Consider the following 23390-nt stretch of genomic DNA (forward strand, 5'->3'; position numbering starts at 1 on the left):
GCTTCAAGATTGGACTGGGCCAAGGTCACAACCCCTCTTCTGCCTGGACTTTCCCTTGTCCTCCCTCCAAAGTCAAGAGGGACATCTGCCTAGGGCAGAACTCCTAAGAGCTGCTGCAGGTCCCTTTCAGTGCAGACCCTGCTTGAAGGTGCAGTGCTGGTGTTTGCACCCCAGCTGACACAGCGTTTACATTCCTCTTCCTGGAAGCTGAGATTTTTTAAACCCCATCTTATAGATGAGAAACAGAGGCCCAGGTTACAAGGCAGTGCCCCAAACTCCCTCCAGGGGACACCTGCTAATCAGCCAGGCATGCACTTGGAGGGCCTTCCCTGGGCAAGTGCTGGGTGTCAGCAAGCCAGGGGTCCAGCCTGGTCTCCTAACCCACAGTAAGGTTTCTGATGCAGCAGCTGCAGCCTCCTGGGGAGCAAAGCTTCTCCTCTTTGCTCTCTCCTGAGGTCCCGGAACCTCCAGGGGTGGGTGCTGCAGGGGCTCCTCCCAGGTCCTCCTACCTCCCTGCTAAGACTCACTGCCCTGCTGCTGCCACCCTGAGGATCAGGAATTCCACAGTCAGGGCCATGGTGGGAGCCCGCCATCTCCCCACAGTGGCCAGTGCCTGCTCTGTCCTCTTGGTTGTCACTCATTGTCTCCTGAACACCCCACACATGTGCCCAGTACTGTTTAAGGAACACTCTTTCATGCACATTGTGCTGTGCTGGTGAGTGTTTAGCAAGCAGCTCTGGGTTGGGGCTCCAAGATCCCAGAGTTAGAAAGAGATGTGCCCAGTAACCAGGTTCTTGCTCGCTGGGTCAGGCACTGACTCTGGCACTCCATTGGCCAAAGGCATAGAGATCAGACAGGGGTGATGCTGGGAGGTCCAGTCTCCAGCTAGGAGACTCCAGCTGATCCAGAAAAAGCAGGGGCTCTGGTGCACAAAACAGCTTAGAGCACCACCAGTTGGGGTCCTAATGTGCGCCAGGCACTGTGTTCAGTGTCCACAGCCACTGCCTTGGCCAAGTCTCACAGCAAACTTGTGTGACATTCATGATAGTAATAGACTGTGTTTTCACCCTATTCATCAGGACATGCTGTCAGCTCTGCACTAAGTGGGTTTGTCCCAGGACTTTGTGGTTCAGCCATGTGACCAAGCATGGAACCATTTGAAGGACACAGGAGTGAGGGACAAATGGCACCTTTCAAGAATGCATTTAATTTTTATGCAGTTTTCTAACAGGGAAACAGAAAAGGGAATGGTCACGTACAAAGAATAAGGACTGAGAGGCTCCTGGCAACTACAAGGTGATGGAGGCCCCTGCCCACCTGCTTCTGCAGGAAAAGGATTTCCAAACTAGAATTCTATTCCCAGCCAAACTGCCCATCAAGTGTGAAGGTGACAGACATTGTCAGTGTTTGAGATCACAGCAATTTTACTTCCCCAGACCCTGAGTAGAAAGTCTGCAATATCTGAGCTCCATCAGAACGGGGTCAGCCCAGATGCAGAGTGCCACAGGTGTTGGGAGGCCTGGAGTGGAGGTTCAGGTAGGAGGTAGAAAATTTGGAGCTGAATCTCACACACACACACACACACACACACACACACACAAATTCAGTCACTATCTTTAAGGAGAAAAGGGTAAGGAAGGAGAAGTAAGCACACTTATCACAAGGCTCTGTGCAGGTTACATTTGCATACTCTGACATATCTAAGGCAAATCAGGCTGTCCCTGTGTCGAGGGGTTGAGTGACAGGGAGCAGGTTTGTGGGGTGGGGCAGGGGATGGGAGAGGGCAAATGGTTCCTCCCCCAGAAGGAGACATTGGCTAAGCTGCAAAGTTGAGGAGTGGCAAAACAAGAATGCTATTTAGCAAAATAGATGGGAATACCAAAAGAATTAGGTTTTTTTGAAGGGGGAAGGGCTGTCTTTGAGGAAGAATATTAAAGTTGTGGGGGGGGGAGGGCAGGGGAGAACTGGTTTTAACAGCACATCTGGGGATTATTAACCCTGTAGATTAGATGCACATACAATTATGATTTAAAAGCAAGTGTAAAGAAAAGGGTTCTTTGAGCCATAGAAAAGAGAGAGCTAAGTGCCACCAGGGAGTCTTGTCCTAAGACAGACTAGAAACCCTTCTTTCCGTGGGGTGTAGGACCACAGTTCAGACATCTTGGCGTGGCCTCTCCTGCTAATCCCCCAAGATCCCTTGAGGGTGTGACCATGTTTTCCTGACCTTAAAGACTGTCGCCGGTGTTGGCTGACTGACTTGGCTGCCCTGTGTACTACTGGGGACCCGGTCCTGCTTCCCTCCAGATGTGAAGCTGGAGCTGATGTTTTCCTGTTTGAAGGCTACGGACAGGAGTGAGGGCCAAGACTCGTTTGCACTCCCAGAACAAGATGACATATGGTCCCTCTGCCCTCAGCGTGGGAACAAACAACCCTGCGCGTTGTGGGGGCGGGGTGGAGCCGTGTCCCAGGCCCATGGGTCCTTTGGCGTCAGGCTGATTTCCTCCACATTACTGGCAGATTCTCCTGTGCAGCCAGCGGCTGGGAGGGCTTTGTTTTCTCCCTGAGCCCCAAGCAGACACAGGGTTCAGCTTGCTACACCCTAAATCTGCCCTGACTCTGGCTTGCTCACTGCTGTGAACAGCAGCCCTGCTCCTGGTAGTGAGAGGGGCCCAGCTAAGCCTGTGCTGGGGTTTTATGGCCCAACAGCCTTGCTTCTCAGAGGCGATCCACGGTCTGGCATCTTTGTGTCACCCAAGACTTGTAAGCTGCACTCACAGACCCCGTGAGTGACCCTGCATTGGAACCGATGTCCAGGGAGGTTAAAGGTCCTGGCTTGCTGCCTTTTGCAGTGTAATTCTCACCCCAAAGTGTGAGAGCGGCAAGGTTCCATGACAGTCCATACACCAGCCAGGGAGCCCAGGGGCCACTCCAGCCCAGGCCGGGCTCAGTTTACAGTAACATGCAAGAACCGTGCAATGGCCACATCTGTTTCCTCAGCTGTAAAGCTGCCTTACAGGAAGGGCTCCTGCATTTCACACAGTGTGAGCCCCTTCTCTGTGTGGCGACTGTCCTGCCTTGGGGGGCTCCAGGCCCTGTGGGGATACAGTGGATGGGCAGGCAAGGACAGCAGAAAGTGTGGGTTTTGAGCTTACCCCATGCAGGAGTCAGGAGTGTGGTGTGGAGCAGGTTACCTGCCCTTTCTGCACTTCTCACGTGAGGGAGATGTCCCTGGTGGTATATGGAAAAGCCCCTGTGACGTGCTCGTGGTGGAGCCTGGCACGGGCCGTGCACTTGAGAGGTTTGTCAAATAGATTTGCACTCAAGCAAATGAAATTCCGGCCAAGTTCAGTTCAAAGCAAGAAGGAGCAAGGGGTGCAGGGAGTTGGGGGGTGGTCTTCCTAGAGGGGGAGCCCCTTAGGCTGAGACCACCTGGGAAAGGGGAAAGGAAATCGAAGGCTCCTGAGGACGGGGTGCACTGGGAGCAGCTGCTGGTCCCAGCACTGGAACAGGCCCCCATGGCAGGTCGGAGGAGATGGGGAAGGTGGGGAAGGCAGCCCCAGAGCCAGTCTGCAGTGGACGAGGTAGCAAGTCCTCCAAGTCTGAAGCACCAGCCGCACCTTCAGTGAGCTGCTTCCCGTGAGTCACTCATAGAAGCTCCTCTGTGTTCTAGAAACAGCAGAAGGAAGGATGTTGGTGAGAAGTGAAGGTGGGCTGGGGTTTGGGCTCCAAGAGCTGTGCTGTGAGGCCACCTGAAATGCCCACCTGAGGGATCTCCTGCCCACCTGAGGGATCTCCAGGGTCAGGGGTGCAGGGTAAGAAGGAACAGGCAGAGCTGCAGTTGGTGGCCCCTGCATGAGAAGCCACAGAGGGGCCATTGGCCCTGGAGCTGGAGGACAGATGAGAATGAGCAGTGGCAGTGGTTGGCAGAGCAGGTCCCCAGGGCAGGGGCAGCAGGACAGCAGCACTGATCCCACATGAAGCACTGGCTTTCTGAGTGCCAGGCCTCTGCCACAACTCCCAGATGCCCAGTGCTGGGGTTTCCATCTCAGAGAAAAGAACAGTGGCACTGCACAGGGATCTCAGCCTAGGGACTGTCACTCCATCCTTTCAACCACTCAGGCTCAACAGCCTGTGGGAGTCATTGCTCCACTTCTTCCCTGGGGAAGACTTGCAAGCCACTGGCAAGTTTTGAAGGCTCCACCTGCTGAAAATCTTGAACTTTCTTACCAACCTGCTGTTCTGAGCCACCGCCAACCAACTCCTGGGTGCCATGGGGCCTCGGCAGGGCTCAGCCTGCCCGCCCACCTCTGCCCTGCATCCCACCTCCCGCTGGCCCTGCTCCATACATTCTCTCACTCACTAGTTTAGAGCTCCCACTGGATATGAGCTCTGTAAGAGCAGGGCTCTGTGAGTCGCTCTACCGTGCATCTTCTTAGGACTCGACCCAGAGGTGGGCGGGTGCCTAGTTGGGCCAGAATAAGTGACTGCAGGTGATTAAGGAACATGAGCTGACTTCTGTCTGGTGGCCACATGGAAAATGCTATAGGGAGGGTAGATGCCCATGGGGTGCTCTGATAAGAGAATCATGGAGGGCACAGACATCAGGCTCAGGAGGGCTTCCTGGAGGAGGTGAGCCCCTCCCACCCCTGTGGCTGTCACATACAGAGATGTACAGTGACGTGACTGAGGGGCTTGGGACTTGAAGAGGAAGGGGTCTTTGATTCATTGCTATACCCAAGAACTAGCCCGTCTCCCATCCACTTAAGACTCGGTGGCTCTAATGACCCAGAGGAGAGCCACATGGTCCAGCTACATCTTCAGAGTTCCTTTGTAGGATGAGGATGACCAGGAGGGGCTGCAGATAACCAGCTCAGCTGAGAAGACACAAAGTGGCTGCTGGCTCCTGAGCTAGAGAACCTGAATGGGCAGTGCTCTGCTGAGTAGGTCCCTAGGGCAGAAGAGAGAAGACAGGGAAGTAGCAGCTCCCTCACCAGAGGGATGGAAGCTGAGAGTAAGGGTCAGTCTGGGAATAGCCCCAGCAGGAGGAGATGGCAGGAGGACAGAGAGCGAGCACTGTTGGAAGTAGAGGGAACAGCCTGTGCAAAGGCTCTGAGTGAGACCCAGCTGCCTCTCTGTCCTTAGAGGCCAACAGGATTCTGGGAGGACATTGTCTGACCCTTCACGCAGTGAATTCCAGCCAGGGAGGCCAGGGCTGTCGGCTGAAGTGTCCCAGGGCAGCTGCTGGAGCGTCTCACAGATCAACAGCAGCCTGGCAAATGTGCAGCTGGGAAGAGGGTGACTGGACCAGCCATGTCTGCTGTGTTGTTTTGGTTTGGTTTTGGTTTGTGAGTATTAAAGAAACAGCTGTGAGACCAAGAGAGAAAGGAGAATTCAGAGGAACTTCTGATAGCACAGTCTTACTTGCAAACTCTGGGCGGATCCCCTAAACCATCACTTCCTACAAGGTTGGCCCCAGGTCCCCACATACAGACTGTGCTGCGCTGCCCCTCCCACGGCCCAGGCGCAGAACCCCAACCTCAGTGCGGACAGCGGCCTCTGCAGGCTCAGACAGGCCTGAAAGAAAGGCTCTTCCTTCCTTCATCTCTCAAGATGAGACTGTGCCTTCCAGGGAGAGGGGTCACAGACCCCGCTGTGCCATCGTGGGACGTCTGCCACCCTGAGGTTCTCTGCCAGGAGTGTGTCCCATCTCACAGGCTCTTGGGTCCCCAGCCTGTACTCCTTGGTCTTGCTATAGTCTCTAATGATTCTTTTTTTTTTTTTTTGTGGGACTGGAGTTCGAACTCAGGACTTTGTGCTTGCAAGCCAGATCCTCCACCACTTGAGCCACACATGCATTGCTATACAGCAGTGGCAGCTCCTATCTTCTGTGCACCTAATATGAACTTGGACTTATCCCACAGGAGCCCCGGCACATAGGGGCTGCTGTCCCTGTTTTACAGATGAAGACACGGGGGCACACAGTTCACATCCCTTGCCCGGGCTCTGCAGGGTTTCCCCGAGCTCCCTGGGTCGGGCTTAGAAATGGGTGAGATAGAAGAAGGCACTGGACTGGGAACCCCAGGACAGGATTCCAGGCCGGGCTCCAACATGAGTGCACTGAACCCAGGGTTGCTGACTTCCTGGGGTACAGCCAGGTGAGCTCAGGGTGAGTAAGGATCCCCAGCTCCCAGGGCAGGCTGTGAGGGTCTCCACATGTCCCTCACTAAGGTGAGGCAGAGCAAAAAGGGGCTTCAGGGAAGAGGCAGAGGAAGGTCACAGAGAGGCTCCACATGAGGCTGGGGGAGGTGGAGGGGAAGCCCAGGGAAGTCACAGAACGGGCTGGGAAGGGCCCTGAACACCAGGGCAGTCCACATAGCTTCCACACGTCCCCAGAGTAAGGCAGCACAGTGAGGGTTCAGCACCAGCACTTGTCACGGGCACTCCCCCTGGCTGCAGGCTGCCCATGTGTCACTGGACACTGGCTCCGAGGGGCCCCTGTGGAGGAAGCAGCGCTGGAGACTCAACAGGACCTTGTTCCTGGGGGCCCAGATGACCCTAATGTTTGCTCAGGATCCCAAGAATGTGCCTGCCTGCAGGATGGCACAAGCCACAGGGGGAACGGAGAGAGACAGGCTGTGGTCCCAAGGCTTGAACCCAGGACTCCTGGTGCCTGTCCTGCTCCCTTCGTGCCCACTCTGCCACCAGATACACAGAAGGCAACCTGTTCCTGTAGACTGGCCCTGGGACAGAGTCTGAGGAAATGGAGGACAAAGCCTCTTTCAGGGCTCTGGGAGAGCATGCAGCCTCCAGGAAGCATGAATGCAAACCACATCCTCAGTGGCCTGTCCCCACATGCACGCGACTAGTGGGTGAGCCAGCAGCCTCTGCCCGGCTTTGTAAGTTGGGATAATGAGTTTGAAAAGACATCACACATGCAAGAAACGACCTGCCCTGAGAGTGGATCCAAGGAAAGAAGCCACCTTCACCACACAGCTCTCCTGGTAAGAATCAGAAAGTAGCCTCGCATCCAGCACAGGAAGCAGTCAGTGAGCAGCTACAGGTTACTCTGTGGATGTGACACAGTCATTTAACGAGATGGAGATGTGCATCTCAGAGCGCCGTGAGGACTCGAAGTCAGGAATTAATGGAAGAAACAAGAGGACAAATGATAGGACTTAGGGGAAGTCACTCAGGGAAAGACCTGGAATGAAACAGAAGCAGGGCAGCATCGGTGTTTGGGGTGAGTGACCATGAGTGACCTTCACCTTGATTTTAGCTGGCTGGAGGAGGGAGGGTGGGATATGATGTTTTAATTTTGTTTAAAAACTTCACTGAGAAACATGGTTGCAGCTGAAGGCTCGTCTTAGAGCTGTGAGTTCAAACTCCATCACTTAGTAGATGTGGAAGCCAAGGCATGGGGAAGGCTGCCCAAGGCTGCAGGACAGAAGAAGGAAAAGCTCAGGTCTCCTAGCATGGTGGGGGGGCAGTGGTGCAACCCTGCCCCTAAGGGCTGGCCCAAGGGACCAGAAGAGGGACTTCTCAGGGTTGTGTGGCAGGGTGGACTTGGGGCTCAAAGAAATGCGATCTCTGTGAATGGGAACCCTGCGTTCCCTCAAGGGTGACTCATTCTTTAGCCCCTTCACTAGGGTCTCAGGAGTTGGGTTGTCCATCTTGACACCCTTAAATGGACAGAATGGCAATGGATTGAGTCCCTCTTTGTGGGGATTGGGGCTTGGAGCCAAATGTCCTTGGGTTTGAATACAAAATCAGGCAGGGGACTTGAACAAGCATTCCATAGAAGAAACTATCCAATGGCTGATCAACAGGAAAAAATACTTCAGTAAGCAGCCATCAGGGAAACACAAACCACCAGAAAGGACAAGGGAGAAGGATGGACTCCCCCACCCTGCCCAAGCGCTGGTCAGTTTTGGATGGTGGGGTCTCCTTGAATGATAAAGTCTTTGGGTCAGGGTCAGGTCAACAAACACCAAGCCCCTGCCAACAATGGTACCAAGTACTCACCAACAGGGAGAATCTCTGCTCGGAGGAACCCCAGATGGGACACAGTCAAGCCTCCATCAGCGGGAGGATGGGTGAACACACGGCCCTACGTGTACACAACAGAAGACAGTACAGCAAGAGAATGAAGGCTCTACAGCCACAGACTACCCCACAAACAGCATGGAGGGAAGCCAGAAAAAAAGGACCACACACTGCACCATGTGGTCCATTTACACAACAACAGAACAGGCAACACCTTGCTGTGAGAGTGAGGTCAGCTTGGATCAGCAGGAGCAGCACAGAGGGACCAAGTGACCTGGGTTCTGATCCATGGTGTGCTGTTTTGGAGACAACTGAGCTGGGCAGCTTTCTGCAAGGGTGTCACACCTGAGCGCAAGGAGGGATCTGGGAGGGAGTCCTTGGGGCCCTACACTATGATACCAGGGATACTTGGAGGGCTGAGTGGAGGTGATGGAGCGCTGGATGGAGGTGAGCAGGGGCTGGATGGAGAGAGGGCTGGGTGGAGGAGGGAGGGCTGGGTGGAGGGGTGAGGGTTGGGTGGAGAGGCAAGGGTTGGGTGGAGGTCCAAGGGTGGGGGGCTTCAGGGAAGAAGGGGATCTGCAGGGAGGGTGAGGGCTAGGTGGAGGGGTGAGGCCTGGGGGGGAGGGAGGTGGCCTGGGGGAGCAAGGCTGAGGGAGGTGGGGACCTAGGGTGCTGCCTGCAGTATCTTCTTGTGTTGTTCTGGGCTCAGCCTGGGTTTTGGGGAGAGGGGGCACAAAGAGGTCATGGCGTCTCCATCTGATGTACAAAATGTTAGTGCTGGATGGTCACCCAGCCCCTGGGAGCAGCTCCTCAAAGTGACTGTGGATGCATTTCAGGGCAGAGAGGCCCTCACTGGGGGACTGCAGAATGGTTGCTTAAGCCCTTGGAGATAGGACAGCAGGCTATGCTACCCTGTGAAGTGAATGAGGTGGTGACACTGGGCATTGTGTAGAGGACCTGAGGTCACAGATTGTTTACAGCTGGTCTCCACCAGTCACCCAGTGCACTGGGAGCCTCCGACTGGACCACAGCTGACCCTGCAGAGCTGCTTCCTTGTGAGAGGCAGGCTGGTGGAAGAGAGAGTGAGGTAACAGGGTGCAGGTTGTCTGTGCCAGGCAAACAGCCAGACCTGGTTCTCAGTGCCAGCCTCTCATCTCGGCATCACCTAAATGTCCACATCGTGCAGCGTCCCTACACCATGTGGACACCACACCTTCTGTGTGCCCTGAGATTTTGTCCTGCGGGCAATGGCATATGGACAGAGGTTGGAACCTGGCCCCTTAGGTACAATCAGTGTGCTCCACTATTAGAGGCTCCACCCATTCTCTGCCTCAGTTTCTTAATCTGAAATGGGTGGAATTCTCTGGTTGCTGCCTGGGCTCACAAAAATCCTACAAGGATGTTGTGTGTCAGTCTGCTAGAGTGACCGTCACAAGGTGCCACAGGCTGGGGGCTTACACAACAGAAATTTATCACGTCACAGTCCTGGAGGTCCAAGATCCAGGTGTGGGAAGGACTGATTCCTCTGAGGCCTCTCTCCTTGGTGTGGAGATGGTCACCTTCTGTGTTTTCACATGATCGTCCCCTATGTGTGCCTGTGTCCTGACCTCTTCTTTTAAGGACACTAGTCAGGTTGGCTTAGAGTTCACCCTCGTGACCTCATTTGACCATAATGACCCCAGAAAGGCCCAGCCGCCTGTTGAGCACCAAGGGGTTAGGACTCTGAATTTTGGGAGACAAGACTCAGCCCTCAGGCCTCATGTGGTCCTTGCTCTGGAAATGACTGGAAAAGCCAATGCTCCAATAGCACTGTGTGCACAAGGAGGACCAAGGGTTCTTGGGGACTTTCTTGTCCTCCTCCCTCCTTCAGGAGACATGTCCCTGCTCTGGATCAACTTTGTCCATGCCGACCCCACTTCTGGAGGGACAAGGGACCTGTCCCAAAAGGTCAGTTTTCTATCTCTGCTGAACTCCACCAGAGGCCGGCACTGCATGCCCAGTGATGGAGCAGCACTTCACCCCACAACTCAGACTCTACTCCCCAAATCTTTACCCATCCTGGGGCTTTAAGCCCGAGTCTGTACAGAATAGACACGCATACCTCAGAACTCGTCAGTGACTGAAACTCGCAGGCATGTGTCTCTGGAAACATCATTTGTTCATTTAATAGGTCTAGATGGGAAGACCAGCTTTTTGCTTTTTTTTTTTTTTTAATCTCTGATGGTTTTCAAAGAATTTGAACTCTTAACACTATTGCAGGATGAAATTTTTCACTGATGAACTCCATCTAGCTCTCTTCCCTCTCCAGCTTCTAAATCCACCTGGATCAGTCCTCTATCAGTTCATCTACATCTTCCTTCATTCCTTGTTCATCCATTCACTATTCCTCCACCCACCCACCCAGCCATCCACCTGTGTCCATGCCGTCCATCCACCCATGTCCACCCCATCCATCCCGTCCACCAACCCAGCCAGCGCTCCACATCCTCAGTGCTCTCCTCATGTGTGTGGCCCTTTTGCTGGGAGCTGGGAGACAGATGACTCAGCCCAGGCCCCTGACCTCAATGAACTTCCCGACCAGTGGGGAGATTGACCACAACCCCTTGTGCTGTCCAGAGGATGGGGCTACATGGATACTGGTGGTGGAGGAGGCAGGCCATTAATTCCTTTTGGCAAACAGGTCATAGCTGAGCAGGGAAAGTGACAGGCCATCATGACTCTACCATGTGGGCAGTGAGTCCTCTTGTCAACACAACATCCACACCCATACAGGGCTGCCGGGCAGGTGGGGACAGGCACAAAGGGCATGGAGAGGCCTCAGTGCCGCTGGAGTCAGGAAGGTGAGTGGCGGCAATGCTGACCTCAGATTCACAGAGCCTCTCAGCTGGAGCCACGTGGAGCTAATCCTGTGACTCCCTGGATCATGGAAGAGGCTTGTGATGGAGGGACACGCTGGAGCCAGGTCCCTGGGCTTCTCCATCAGTGGCTGGGATAGGACAGCCCCACTTCTGCCCCAGTGCCACTGTCAGATTCAGGAGATTTGCCCAGTGATCCTGGGGCTGCGTGTCAGAACAGTCCCAGGATGCAGGAAGCAGAACGCATTCCAGGGCCCAGCCCAGGGTCCAGCTTAGTGGGCCATGTCCTTCCCTGTGCCCCCAGCTGTGTTAGGGACCTTCACACATATTGTCTCAGTCGGTCCTTATGACCCTGGGAGGCAGGTAGCATAACTTCATAAAGAAGGAAACAAATGTACAAAGGTTGAGAAATGTGCCCAAGTCCATGGCAAGTGACCAAGCTGGGATAGGACCTTGGGTCTACTGCCCACACTTGCCCTCCATATGCAGCAACACACCTCCCAGTAGCTGTGTCCCGTGGGCATAGGAACCTGTGCCTACATGTTTATTTTGTTTTTATATGCCTTGCCCCGGGGCAAAGATAAAAACTTTAAAGAGATGTCAAGAATTTTTGCAAACTGAATTAATGTCCATAGAACGAACACCCAGAGGGATACCGTGAGCAGCCCTGGTCTTGGGTTTTGTTTTTGTACCCCAAGCGTTCAGCCCTGGTAAGATGATCTGCATGTTCCCATTGCAAAGCAAACATTCCACGTAATGTGGCGTCCTCGCTTGACAGCACTTGAATCGGACTCGGGAACCCAATAAACGGTGGGGCAAACTTAACCCTGACTCAGTGCCATCAGCTGAGTCACTAAGGAAGGGGCAACACCTTCAGTCTCATGAGTGAGCGGGCAGAGGGCAAATGGGGTGATGTCCTCACTCCCCTTCACACCTCCCACGACACTGGGAATGTCTCCCTCTGAGCATCAGAGAGCAAACTGAGTCACTTTCCGGCAGCTGCCGGGGAGGCTGGGGGAATGGAAAGTAGCTGAGGTTGGTCCTTGTGCTTGCCTGGGAACAGGGTGGCAGTGCATTCCTGGAAGCCGTGGGAATCTGGATTCTCACAGGGCCACACTGATGTCTTGGGTTTAAGGTCGAAGATTCTGCGTCCGATCGAATGCCCCAGTGTAAGTTTTACTGACAGAGTGGCTGCAGAGTAGAATCAAAAGCAAAACAGAGACTGACTGGGGTCGCCAGTAGCACAGAGCAGCATAAATTGCCAACAGACTGAGGTTGTCCTCTGCAGGCACCCCAAGGGCCAGACAGTCCCCAGCTGTGGCCACAGCCGTGGCTGGGGCTCCCAGTGTGGGTTCAGTTGAACTCAGCTCACCTGTCTCAAGCAGCCGGGACACTGGTGGGCTCCCACATCTGATGATTGCTGTAGAGGATGTGGGTCCATCCAAGGAGACTTGGTATCACACAAGTCAGGCAGAGTGACTCTGGTACTCAAAGGCGGCAACACGGGACAGGAGTGCAGGATCCACAGGAGCTGGTCCCTAACGGCTCATCTGTGCAAGTCCATGTTGCACCGCAGAGGTGCCCTTCACTCCCGCCTGTCCTGGACATTTCCACCTTATCTCAGGGTGTTGCATTCTCCATACATTCTGCCTGAGAGTTTCGAGGAAGATCTGGGTCAGCAGAGGCCTTCCATGTCCTGCCTCCTGCAGCTGAGCTGCTTCCTCTGCTCTCTGACTCCTGGGGCCATGCCTCTCCTGCCACATAGGCTGCTCCAGCATCCAAGTCAGTCCTTAGGAGGCATCCAGCAGCCCCTTGGGCTTGGCCCTCTCACTGAGCCAGTGACCAAGACAAAGACCATGGCCCAAAAGCAGCTGAGTCCTAGTGCTGGGTGGGGCCACGTTTCTGAAGCCCATGGGCTGCCTCAGCTGGGGAAGAAACCTGGACAGAACAGGGGCTCTGTTACCAGAGGACAGAGCTGGGGGCAAGACACAATGCCCACAAAGCCTACCACATGAGAGGAGGGAACCAGGACCACCTGACCTGCAGTGGACCTGGACTGGGGCATTTTCCTGAGGGAGCCACATTTCATGTGAAAGTGGACAATGACAAAATGCCAACATGAGGGCTGGAGGTGTGGCTTGAGTGGTGGAACACCTGCCTGGCAAGCATGAGGCTCTGAGTTCAACTACCAGCACCAGCGAAGAACAAAACAGGTCACACAAGCCAGGTCCAGGAGAAACCCCCTGTGATTAGGACTGGGTCCCTTCCTGCGCCTGCTGTCCTTGCATGGTGCTGGGTGTGGTTAAACAGCTTGTGGGATAGAACCACCTTAAATATTTTTTTTGCAGGGGGACTAAAAAGCAAAAGGGGAGAAGCAATTAGAGCTTGCACAAAGCTATCAGAAGGGCACCAAAAGTGACAAGCCCAAATGGCTGCTCTGTGTCAACTGCACATCCCACAATGGAAAACTACCCACTCCTCTGCTGCCACCAAGATCTTAGCATCAGTATCCACAAAGACGTCACACAAGGTATGAGAGGCAAGCTCAGGTGGCGGTGGTTATGCTGGTTTCTGTCTTCTTTATTGGCTTTCTAAATGTTTTCCATCCACTTCCCAGCTAGCCCCACACAGCCATAGCTGCAGGAAGCTTGCCCCTCCTGTCCACTAGGTCCAGAAGCTTCTCTCACGCTGCAGGCATGAGAGACTTACAGCCACTGACACCGCCACCAGCACGCACTCGCACCCGCCACCAGGTGAGAGGGTCTCTTGCCGGGGATTCTGTCCCAATCCTGTCTTTCCAGTAATGTGATCCACCAAAGGCATTTCCTGAACGTCAGAAGCCAGGCGCCAGGCAACGGGCTGCCCTTGCCGGGGGAAGATTGCTTCTGCAGGGCGGGGAAATACTGTCACACAGGAAAGTGAAGGGACTGGTAAGGGGTTGGGGAAGATGAGAGTGAAGCTGTCATTATTGCTGATGGCACAGAAGGACAGCCAAAGAGAATCAATGGAAGACTAATAGTTAAATAAGATTTTAATGAGGTGACCAATAACAAAACATAGGAAATCCAGGCAGCTTCTTATCAAAACAATTCAAATAAACTGTCTTAGAGGGAGACTACTTACTACAAAGATGTAGTCACGATTATAGAGATATAGACATCCTGGTGTCAATCTAGAAGTTAAAACCTCCCACAAATTCCAAAGAACGTTTTCTTGATTTGTGGGTGGAAGAATGCCCAGTCTTGACCAAATCATACCAAAGATCACAAATCAAAGACATTTTTTAAGAGATGAGAGAGGAGGCTTTATTTGTATCAACAGATACTAGCAGTTTGAGAATCAGAATAATGAAAGCAATAGAAGCTGACAAGAGAAAAGAGAATCTAACAGAAGACTGCAGAAACACACCAGGACATGTGATTCTGGCATTCAGTAAGGTGGCAGGTGTTATTATTCAATGGGTTCCCTACCTCACACCATACCTCAAAGTAAATTCCCAGTGCACTAACACTGAAATGTACTCAAAGAAAAACAGATGAAATTAGAAATAATCTTTGTAGGGGAGAAGAATTTCCAAGGATGACTTCAAAGGCACAAGTGATTCTCGTTTTTGTTTTTAGACGCATTTCTGATTTAAAAGTTTAAGTGTTGCTATTTTAAATCAAAAAGAAAAAAAATTAATTAGGAAGCAAATGACAAATGAGGAAAAATAACTTGTAATGGATATGTCACAGATTTACTACTCTTAAGATGTAAAAATATGTCATCTATAAAAACACTCGAAAACCCAAATGTTCCATGAGCCAAAGAACATGAACAGGCATTACCGCAGCAGGACAAATATGGAGACAGAATGTAAGGCAGGGTGGGCTCAGCCTCACTAGCCAAGGAACAGCAGGGGACACAGGGCACAGGCAGGAGGAACAGCAAGGGCCCTGCTGTAAGTCACTTCTGCCCTTGAAGACACAGATGCTCCTGCCTTCCTTGGAGGCAGCTGGCGACAGGAGACTCACCGAGAGCCATGGTATGCCAGGCTCTGGCTTTTGTGCTCTTGCACACAACACAAGGTGGGCACTCTTATGCCTGCTATTTCCTAAGCAAGGACGTCACATATCCAGGACTGTTGTGGCTGGGATCTGCCAGGACTTGGCCCCAGACTGTGCTTTCACTGCTGCTTGGCTGTCTCAGTTCCCTGTCTCCCACCATGGCAGCTTGGTATCCAAAGCCTACAAATGCAGAGCCTGTCTCAGCAAGACCATCCTGGAAGCTGGCCACATGCAAAGACGCAGGTGCCATGTGGCCACCACAGAGAAGCTTAGAGTGTCAATCTCCAGGCCTATGTCTCTCTGGAGGTTGTTAATCTGTGTGCCTGTGTCATTTGCTAGGGGAAATGGCCACGATCTGCCTTTAGATGCCCATGAAGAGTCTTATCCCATTTCTGACAGGAAAGACACACACACACCCGAGAAGAAAGCACCCACCATGCTGCATGGTGCATGCTGACGTGCCCACCGGTGAGATGAACCCATACACAAGGGCCAGGCAGTGGAGCACCCCACCCTTATGGAGGGGCACAGAGGACCACATGGCAGCACTGGTCACTGTCACTGCTCCGGCTTCACTGCTGGATGGAGGGAACCTGGCATGATCAAAGGATCACAGTGAACTCAATCCTGTGCCCTTGGGTCTAAAGTAAGTAAAATATAAGCAGTTAGCTCTGAGTGTGGGCTGGAAGTGAGACTAATTTTCTTCTATGAACTTTCTGTGTGGCCAAAAGAGGACCAAATGACTATGCACTACTTTTAGAAGCAGAGGGATTGGGAGAAAGCCGGGACTAAATTTAAGTATTTCATTTCACTTATTCAAGGTTTTGTTGCATTTTGGAGGCAGGGTCTTTCTGTGTATCCCAGACTGGTCTTGAACTTGTGATCCTCCTGCCTTAAGCCTCCCAAGTGCTGAGATTATAGTTGTGCACCATCATACCAGGTTCCAACTACTCAAGTTTTACTTCTGCTTTCAAATGTTTTGTTTTTAGGTTCTCAAAGTAGTCTCTGATGATTTCCTGGACTTCCATGGTGTTTGTTGTTATCTCCCCTTTTGCATTCCTGATTCTACTAATTTGGGTAAATGGATGGAATTGGAGAACATCATTCTGAGTGAGGTTAGCCTGGTCCAAAAGACCAAAAATCGTATGTTCTCCCTCATATGCGGACATTAGATCAAGGGCAAACACAACAAGGGGATTGGACTTTGAGCACATGATAAAAGCTTTAGCACACAAGGGAGGGGTGAGGATAGGTAAGACACCTAAAAAACTAGCTAGCATTTGTTGCCCTTAACGCAGAGAAACTAAAGCAGATACCTTAAAGCAACTGAGGCCAATAGGAAAAGGGGACCAGGAACTAGAGAAAAGGTGAGATCAAAAAGAATTAACCTAGAAGGTAATACCCACGCACAGGAAATCAATGTGAGTCAATGCCCTGTATAGCTGTCCTTATCTCAACCAGCAAAACCCCTTGTTCCTTCCTATTATTGCTTATACTCTCTCTACAACAAAATTAGAGATAAGGGCAAAATAGTTTCTGCTGGGTATGGAGGGGGTGGGGGGAGAGGGAGGGGGCGGAGTGGGTGGTAAGGGAGGGGGTGGGGGCAGTGGGGAGAAATGACCCAAGCCTTGTATGCACATATGAGTAATAAAAGGGAAAAAAAGTTTTGTTTTTAAAGTAACTCCAACCTACAACGTAGCGAAGACCGCAGATAATATCGCCTCTACCTGCTCCACTCCTGCTCACTGAGCCCACCCTCAGGTCTGGGGCAGAAGAGACAGGTGGTCTGGAGAGCAGGGCCTGTGGGTAGGTGACACTTCCCTGTAATACACCCTCTGCAGGTCACAGATGATCAGCACACACATTGATCAAATTCTGCCTATTCAGTGTGTCAGCCCCTGCTCTGGGGACGAGGACACTTTCAACAAATGGCAGGAAAATGCCACCACCACAAAGTTTCCCTGAATTCACGAGTCCAGCTGTCTGACACTGACAAGTCACATGTGTTCCTTCTCCTGGATGCAGCATCCCCTCCGACCTTGGGCAACTTCTAAGACTTGTTGGTGAAAGAACAGGTGGTTTCCAACCAAAGACTGGATGGTAAACTGAGGTCCCATATGATCAAAAAGACAACACAATGAAAGCCTGCTCATTATTGGACAAGGCAGGCTGAGGCCTGCTCTGGAGGGGTGAGGTGAGGTGGGACGGACTTGAGACACCAACCCCGGCTGGACGGAAGGACAAGGAGGACTCAGGACCCCTAATCGTTGGGAAGAGTCATGGCTCTCCAGAGGGGCCCGTCTGTAAACACACAGCCCCATGACCCATGAGGGGCATCTAATAGAAATCCAAGTGGGCCAGCTGGCAGCACTTACAGGCCCATCCTCTCCCTTGGGCTGGGAGCCTCCAGGGTGGCTGAGCTGGGACTCTAGGCCTCAGAGACCTGGCCGGGCTTGTGGGGAGTGAGCCCCATGGGCCTTAGCAGGCACCAAGGGTTTATGATGTGAGTCTGCACTCAGGACCAACCCACCCGAATGGCTAAGGGCCTGGAATCCTTCGTCCCTATCCTGTCTGACAGCAGGAAGAGGTGGACTCAGTGGACCATGTGCCCTCCACAAAAGCAAAGGGCTCATTTAAACAGTGGCTGGCTTTGGGGGACATGTCACACGTGGAAGGGTTTGCTGAGGAAGGCTCTATGGAGACCAGTGACACAGGGCATTTTAACTGTTAGGAACAGACAGAATGAACACATCCCATACAGAGTAATCTGCAGGAGGCTGAAGGTCAGTGGCTAAGCTGTCCAGACAGCCAGCTCCCCATGCATTTCTATTTCCTTGAAGGAAACTTCTAGCTCCACAAAAGAAACAGCGTTTTTCTTTCCTTAAAAGTTTTAGACTATGTCATTCAGCTGGTCCATGGTGCAAGCTAATAAGGATACACTGAGATGGATTATGTGACAGAGTACATTGACGAAGGGTCAGACCCGTACCACTGACACCGCAGCGCTTTGTAAAAACCCCAGTTGAAAAGACAGAAAGAGCTTAGTCTCAGCAGTCTGCGTGACATTCAGTCTGTCAGGAGAATGGTAAAGCTGCTCATCAGCCACAGCCATGTGTCTACCGGGAAGATGCGATCACTCATGTTCCCTTCACACAGTGAATCAGCGCCACCCCATACTGACCCTGCATGTCGGTGTGACCCATCAGCGTGACCACGGTGTGACATGACCACCTGCCAGCAGCGGTGCAGCGTGCATGTTCGGGAGCCGGTGGCATCTCAGTCTCCTGGAGCCAGAGCCATGTCCAGGCCTTGCTGGTTTCAGTACTTGGTTAGACTTGGCCGTGGCTGCTGCACCTACAGCTTGGCCTTCAGACTGCCGTCCACAGGTTTGTTCACTGCGAACTCTGGCCACCACGATGCCCGCTCCAGCACCCTGCTCTCCTGCAGCATGGCATTCCACAGGTTCTTATAGAGCTGCAGAAAACAGACCCAGACAAAAATGAAGAGGAGATGGCTGCATGTGCAAATGTGACCCCTCAGATTTTGTTAAAGACAGAAAAAATTCTCTATTATTACTTTTTAGAAAATGTTGATGATTTAAGTTCACTTTATTTCAATCTCTGCTTAGTAAATAATTAGGAAAATACAATTAAGGGCCATAAAATCATTTATGATGGAAACTTCCCCTTCCCTGTCTCACTGTAGGCGTGGGTGCTCTGCAGCTGCACAGGCATAGCCACCCTGCATTCCCAAAGCCACACTGCTGTTCTGACACTGTCCCCAATCCCCCGTGCTGCAGCTGCACAGGCCAAACATGGCCATGCACAGAATGGGGTGGTCCCCTGGGCTCCCTGGGGCACCCTATCTAAGCCCACATGGTCCCTTTTCCCTGCCTCAGGTCAGGAGTGCTCAGGTCTTCCTGCAGGGCTGGAGTACGCTCCAGCTGCCTTCAGCCTGAGTTGCCTCGTGGGGCAATAGGAGAGCAGGTGTCATCTGGAAGAAGGGGTCGATCAGACTGGCTGGGACCTGGTCCTGTTCCACTCAAGACCTAGGGGCAGCCTCAGGTTGAGCTGCAGTGGGGAGGATGGTTCTGAGGAACCCGTGGCTCTGAAGAAACTGTGTTGTGGAGACACAGGGAAGTGGGCCACTCTGTGCTGGCTGCAGTTGACCTGTGTCACTTTACAAAGCCAGGTGCCTGCACCTGCCAGATGAACTCTCCCATTGCTCCCAAAGAGACAGGCCTGGGCTGTGTCTTCCAGGGGCATAAATTCAGGTTGCATTTCACTGTCACGAGCATTGTGCCCCACTAATGTTCTCCCAGATGATCTAAGTGGGGTTTGTTCATGGCAAGTGCTTTTTATTTGGTAGCACCTGTTCAAACACTGGTTTCCTGAAGCTGGGGAAACACAGGGGTCTAAACTGCCCTGCCAGGTGATGCCTCGGTGGCTCAGGTTTACTGCGGCACCTGAAGCCAGAGGGGCCCCTCTCCATCCCGGATCAGCTCTGCCTTCAGCTCCCCGCCCCGCCACCCTAGAGAAAAGTGTAGTGCCCAGACACTCAAGCCTACTGTGGTTCCTTCTGCCTGGGACAGGCCTGTATGCTCAGGGGTCCTCTCACAACACCACCTGGATCCTCCAAAGCAGGCCCACTTACAAACGCTCCACTGGCCTGCCCACCTGGTGAGGCCCCCAAAGGCAGGGCAAACCCCTCTCTCCAGTGTGAGCACTGGGGCCCAATGTCCTCTCCTCGACTTTTCTCCAAACCCCTGGACCAGATCACGGCCATATCCTGGTTCTGCTGATTCCTGGCTGGGCAGCCCTGGGCAACCCACTGGCTTCTCTGGACCTCAGTTTCTCATCAGCGAAGTAGGCATGACAACATGTACTGTGGGGTACGGGTGCAGCAATGACCCACAGCTGAAAACCACAGTCCCTGCGGGTATTTCAGGTCTGCCTGGAGGTCCTGCCCTCATCCTGCCCCCCTGGACCCCTGGCCTGCATCTGCCCACGGTACACTGCAGGTGTGGCAGGGCTGCCCTGAGCTGGGGTGTCTGCTCTGACTGCACAAACCCGTTATGGGCTTATAAAATACTGATGTTGGCACTCCCCGAGGTCCACGGACTCCTATCCACTCTGTCTCCATTTTGTCAGAGCCCCAGGTCCTCAGCAGAAGGACAGCGTCCTGGGGGTGGGGGGTTGGGTGGAGCTAAATCCGTTCCACGACTCACAATCATCAGACCTCAGGCATGTGACGTAATGCCACGTTAAAACAGAGAAAAGAGCAGCAATGGCCCTGTGGGCAGTAACAGGCTGGGTGACACAGCTGGACCTGTTTGGTCCCTCTGCAGGGTTTCACCATGTAGTGGAGAGAGTCACATCCAGAGACACCTCAGGCTCAGTGATTAGGGCTGCCAAGTCACATGGCAGCAGGGTGAGACCTGTACTAGGGGTAGCCAGAGAAGGCCTCTGTGAGGAGGCAGCAGCACTCAGTGTAGGCTGAGGGAACAAAGGGTGCTCCCAGCACTGGGACAGCAGGTGCAAAGGCCCTGGGGTGGGAATGAGCCCAGCACTCTAGAACACAGGAGGAGAGTGAGGCTGGAGTGCAGGAGGCAGCACAGTGGAGAAGAACAGGCTCAGCACAGAGGGCAGGGGTGCAGGGGACCCAGCTCTACCTCAGGTGAGGGGAGTGCTGGTGGAGGGCTCTGTCAGGGGAGAGACCTGACCCAACCTGATTCTAAAGAGCCCATTCTGGAACTCAGGAGCAAGAAGAGATCAGGGGGCCATGCAGGGGTTGCACAGGTGGATGGGGGGTAGGGGAGCAGTCCCTCAGTGAAGATGGTCAGAGGGGACAGATGGCTGGGGGGTTGAGATCAGGGTTGGGAGGCAGAGGACTTAGAGACCAAGTAGACAGACATGCCTGACCAGGAGGACCAGGGTAGGGTGGCTGCCACGTCAGCTGGCTGGCACTGACACTGTGGCTGCAGGAGCCAGCCCTGTGAGATGGGGTCAGGAATAGAGGCTGCATGCCTGGCCTTCATAGGCAGTGCCCACCTGCCCACCCGGGTCCACCACGGGGAAGGATGCGGCCCGGAACCAAGAGCCAGCAAGACGGACAGGCGGTAAAATCACCAGGACTCCTCCTGCCCTCAAAGTGTGGCCATTCCCCAGGGAGCATCCGAGCCTCCTGATCCCCAGCACCATTCAGGTTCTGCAGAGACCCCCGCCGGCTGCCCCCTTACCTCGCCATCAGCTCTGCCGATTGGGGAGTTCAGAACAGAGTCGGGAGGGGCGATCACGTCTACCAGGGCCACGGCGTCATCTTTCAGCTGTTAGGAAACAAAGTCCTTACACTTGGCAAGGTCCTAAAGTCTCCATGGTGACCACTGAGTCATACAGCCAGGGCCGCTGGTTGCTAAGGCTTGCTGGAACTGCAAACCCAAGCAAGCAGGAAGGACTAATGCCCCAACTCTCCATGGGGAGGGGTCACAGACTGCTGGGAGAGTGTTTGCACGCTTCCATCTGCAGAGGATGCTGGCAGAAGCAATGGGCACAGCTCATTACACAGTGCTATTCCCAGAGGCTTGTCCCTGGCCCATCCAGCAACCACTGGGACAAGAAAGGATGCCCGAGCCACCAGGGGAGAGAGAGAGCACTGTGAACTCTGCAGGAGCCACTGGCATGTCAGTCCTTGCAGGGGCAGCAGTTTCATGGCTCCCCCATCCATCCCACAGGTGCTCATGGACACGGCAGAGACACCAAAAGACACGGCAGTGACTCCAAAGAGACGCCAAGAATTTTCTTGTTTTCTTCTGATGGTACTGGGGTTTGAACTCAAGGCCTTGCCCTGGTTAGGTGAACCACTCCCCAGCCCTTTTTTGCTTTAGTTATTTTTCAGATAAGGTCTCCTATTTTCTGCCCAGGGCTGGTCGGCCTCTGACTGCAATCTTCCTACCTGCACCTCTTGGTGGCTGGAATTACAGATGTGCATCGTCATGCTTGGTTTGTTGATTGTTTGCTCTGACTGGCCTCAAACCTCCATCCTCCCAATTTCCACCTCCCAAGTAGCTGAGATTACAAGTGTGAGCCATGGTGCCCAGCCCAAGAATTTTCTTGAAATGCAAAAATATTTTTTCTTCAAACAACTAGTAACTTCAAATAACTGCTGTTGAGCACACTGGCATGGGAAACAGCCTCAGAATTGGACAAGTGTTGGGGTGACTGCATGATGTAGATGGAGAGCCTTGTAATTGAGGCTGTGCATCGGCACCAGAACACTGAACAGAGAGCAGACAGAGGCTTGTGACAATGAACCACTCACCTGCGCACATAGGTGCAGGATGGCGTCCTCCATCGTTTTCCCTGCTTGCTCACCAGAGAAGTATCCACCTGCAAGCACAGCCTTCATTACGCTCGGGCCAGGCCCCTCAGTGCAATTCCACAGCAGCGCCTCCCCAGGGACCTTCTGAGTTAGCCCTGTAGGTGCCTATTGTCGGCGGAGTTGTCAGAATGTCACTGTGTCAACCTTAGCCTACTGTGACCCCCTGAGAAGGAATGCAACAGCTCGGGGCTGGTTCTGGAGTCCTGTCCCAATCGGTTCTCTGGGCATGCGTGGGCAGGTCACAGCCAGGACTGGGAGCACAGAGGCAGGCAAAGCCTGACAGTCTGGAGGAAGCAGGAGGATGGACTGCTGGGGCTCATACCAGCTGGAGCTTGGAGGCTGGGCCAAGTTTCCCTTCAAGGAAGTGAGTGGGGAAGGGCATCTGGGTGAACAAAGTGGTGTGCACAGGTGGAGGTGTGCAGTGGATGAGGTGCCTGTCCCCACTGTAGGTGTGAGTGTGGGGCTGGGTCTGAGAGGGGCCACAGAGCTGAGCACATGGGGTAGGTGCCTCTGAAGCCACCATGGGACAGGGTGGGAGACGTCACCTCCAGACCCTGCAGCTTTCTCAACAGGTCCAGGGACAGCAGTTTTGTGTGTTCGAGGTTAGTGGCTGAATCTACTTTTACGATAACTTTTATTTTTTGTGGGACTAGGGTGTGAACTCAGGAAGTTGCACTTGCAGATCAGGTGCTCCACTGCTTGAACTACACCTCCAGTCCATTTTGCTTTGGTTATTTTGGAGATGGGGTCTCTCAAGCTATTTGCCTCGGCTGGCCTCAAACCACAATCCTCCTGATCCCACCCTCCCAAGTAGCTAGAATTATAGGTGTGAGGCACCAGTACTTGGACTTGTAGTGATTTTTTATGAAGTAGAGGGTGCTAGTCACAGAATTTCTCAGACAGCAAGTGGGATTCTGCCCTGTCCTGCTCTGTTCATGCCCTCCTTCTTCCCAGAGCCCTTGGTCCTCCCTCTGTGGATCTGGAGGCACAAAAGCTGGTTCTTGGTGGGTGGGTGGGGCCTCTGGCTTCCTAAGCCTGAGGTGCACATGATGGGACAGTGAATGTGGCA

At 53.3% G+C, this 23390-nt stretch overlaps 1 protein-coding gene across 7 annotated transcripts in view; it reads right to left on the reverse strand.

The window, feature by feature from the left end:
• Positions 1 to 1232: 1232 nt before the first annotated feature.
• The window catches only part of Acox3 (acyl-CoA oxidase 3, pristanoyl), a 66551-nt gene continuing 44393 nt past the window's right edge, over positions 1233 to 23390 (reverse strand). For 4 of the 7 annotated variants that reach the window (XM_074042697.1, XM_074042696.1, XM_074042694.1 and 1 more), the window contains exons 16-18: positions 22262 to 22329; positions 21183 to 21269; positions 13912 to 18418 (exon numbers count right to left, since the gene is read on the reverse strand). In XM_074042697.1, the coding sequence (XP_073898798.1) occupies positions 18299 to 18418; positions 21183 to 21269; positions 22262 to 22329 (275 nt within the window). In that variant the 3' untranslated portion in view covers positions 13912 to 18298. The other 3 variants (XR_012435889.1, XR_012435891.1, XR_012435890.1) reach the window with 3 other exon arrangements.

The sequence above is a fragment of the Castor canadensis genome, chromosome 9, assembly GCF_047511655.1.
Source record: "Castor canadensis chromosome 9, mCasCan1.hap1v2, whole genome shotgun sequence".
In the NCBI taxonomy this organism is placed as follows: domain Eukaryota; kingdom Metazoa; phylum Chordata; class Mammalia; order Rodentia; family Castoridae; genus Castor; species Castor canadensis.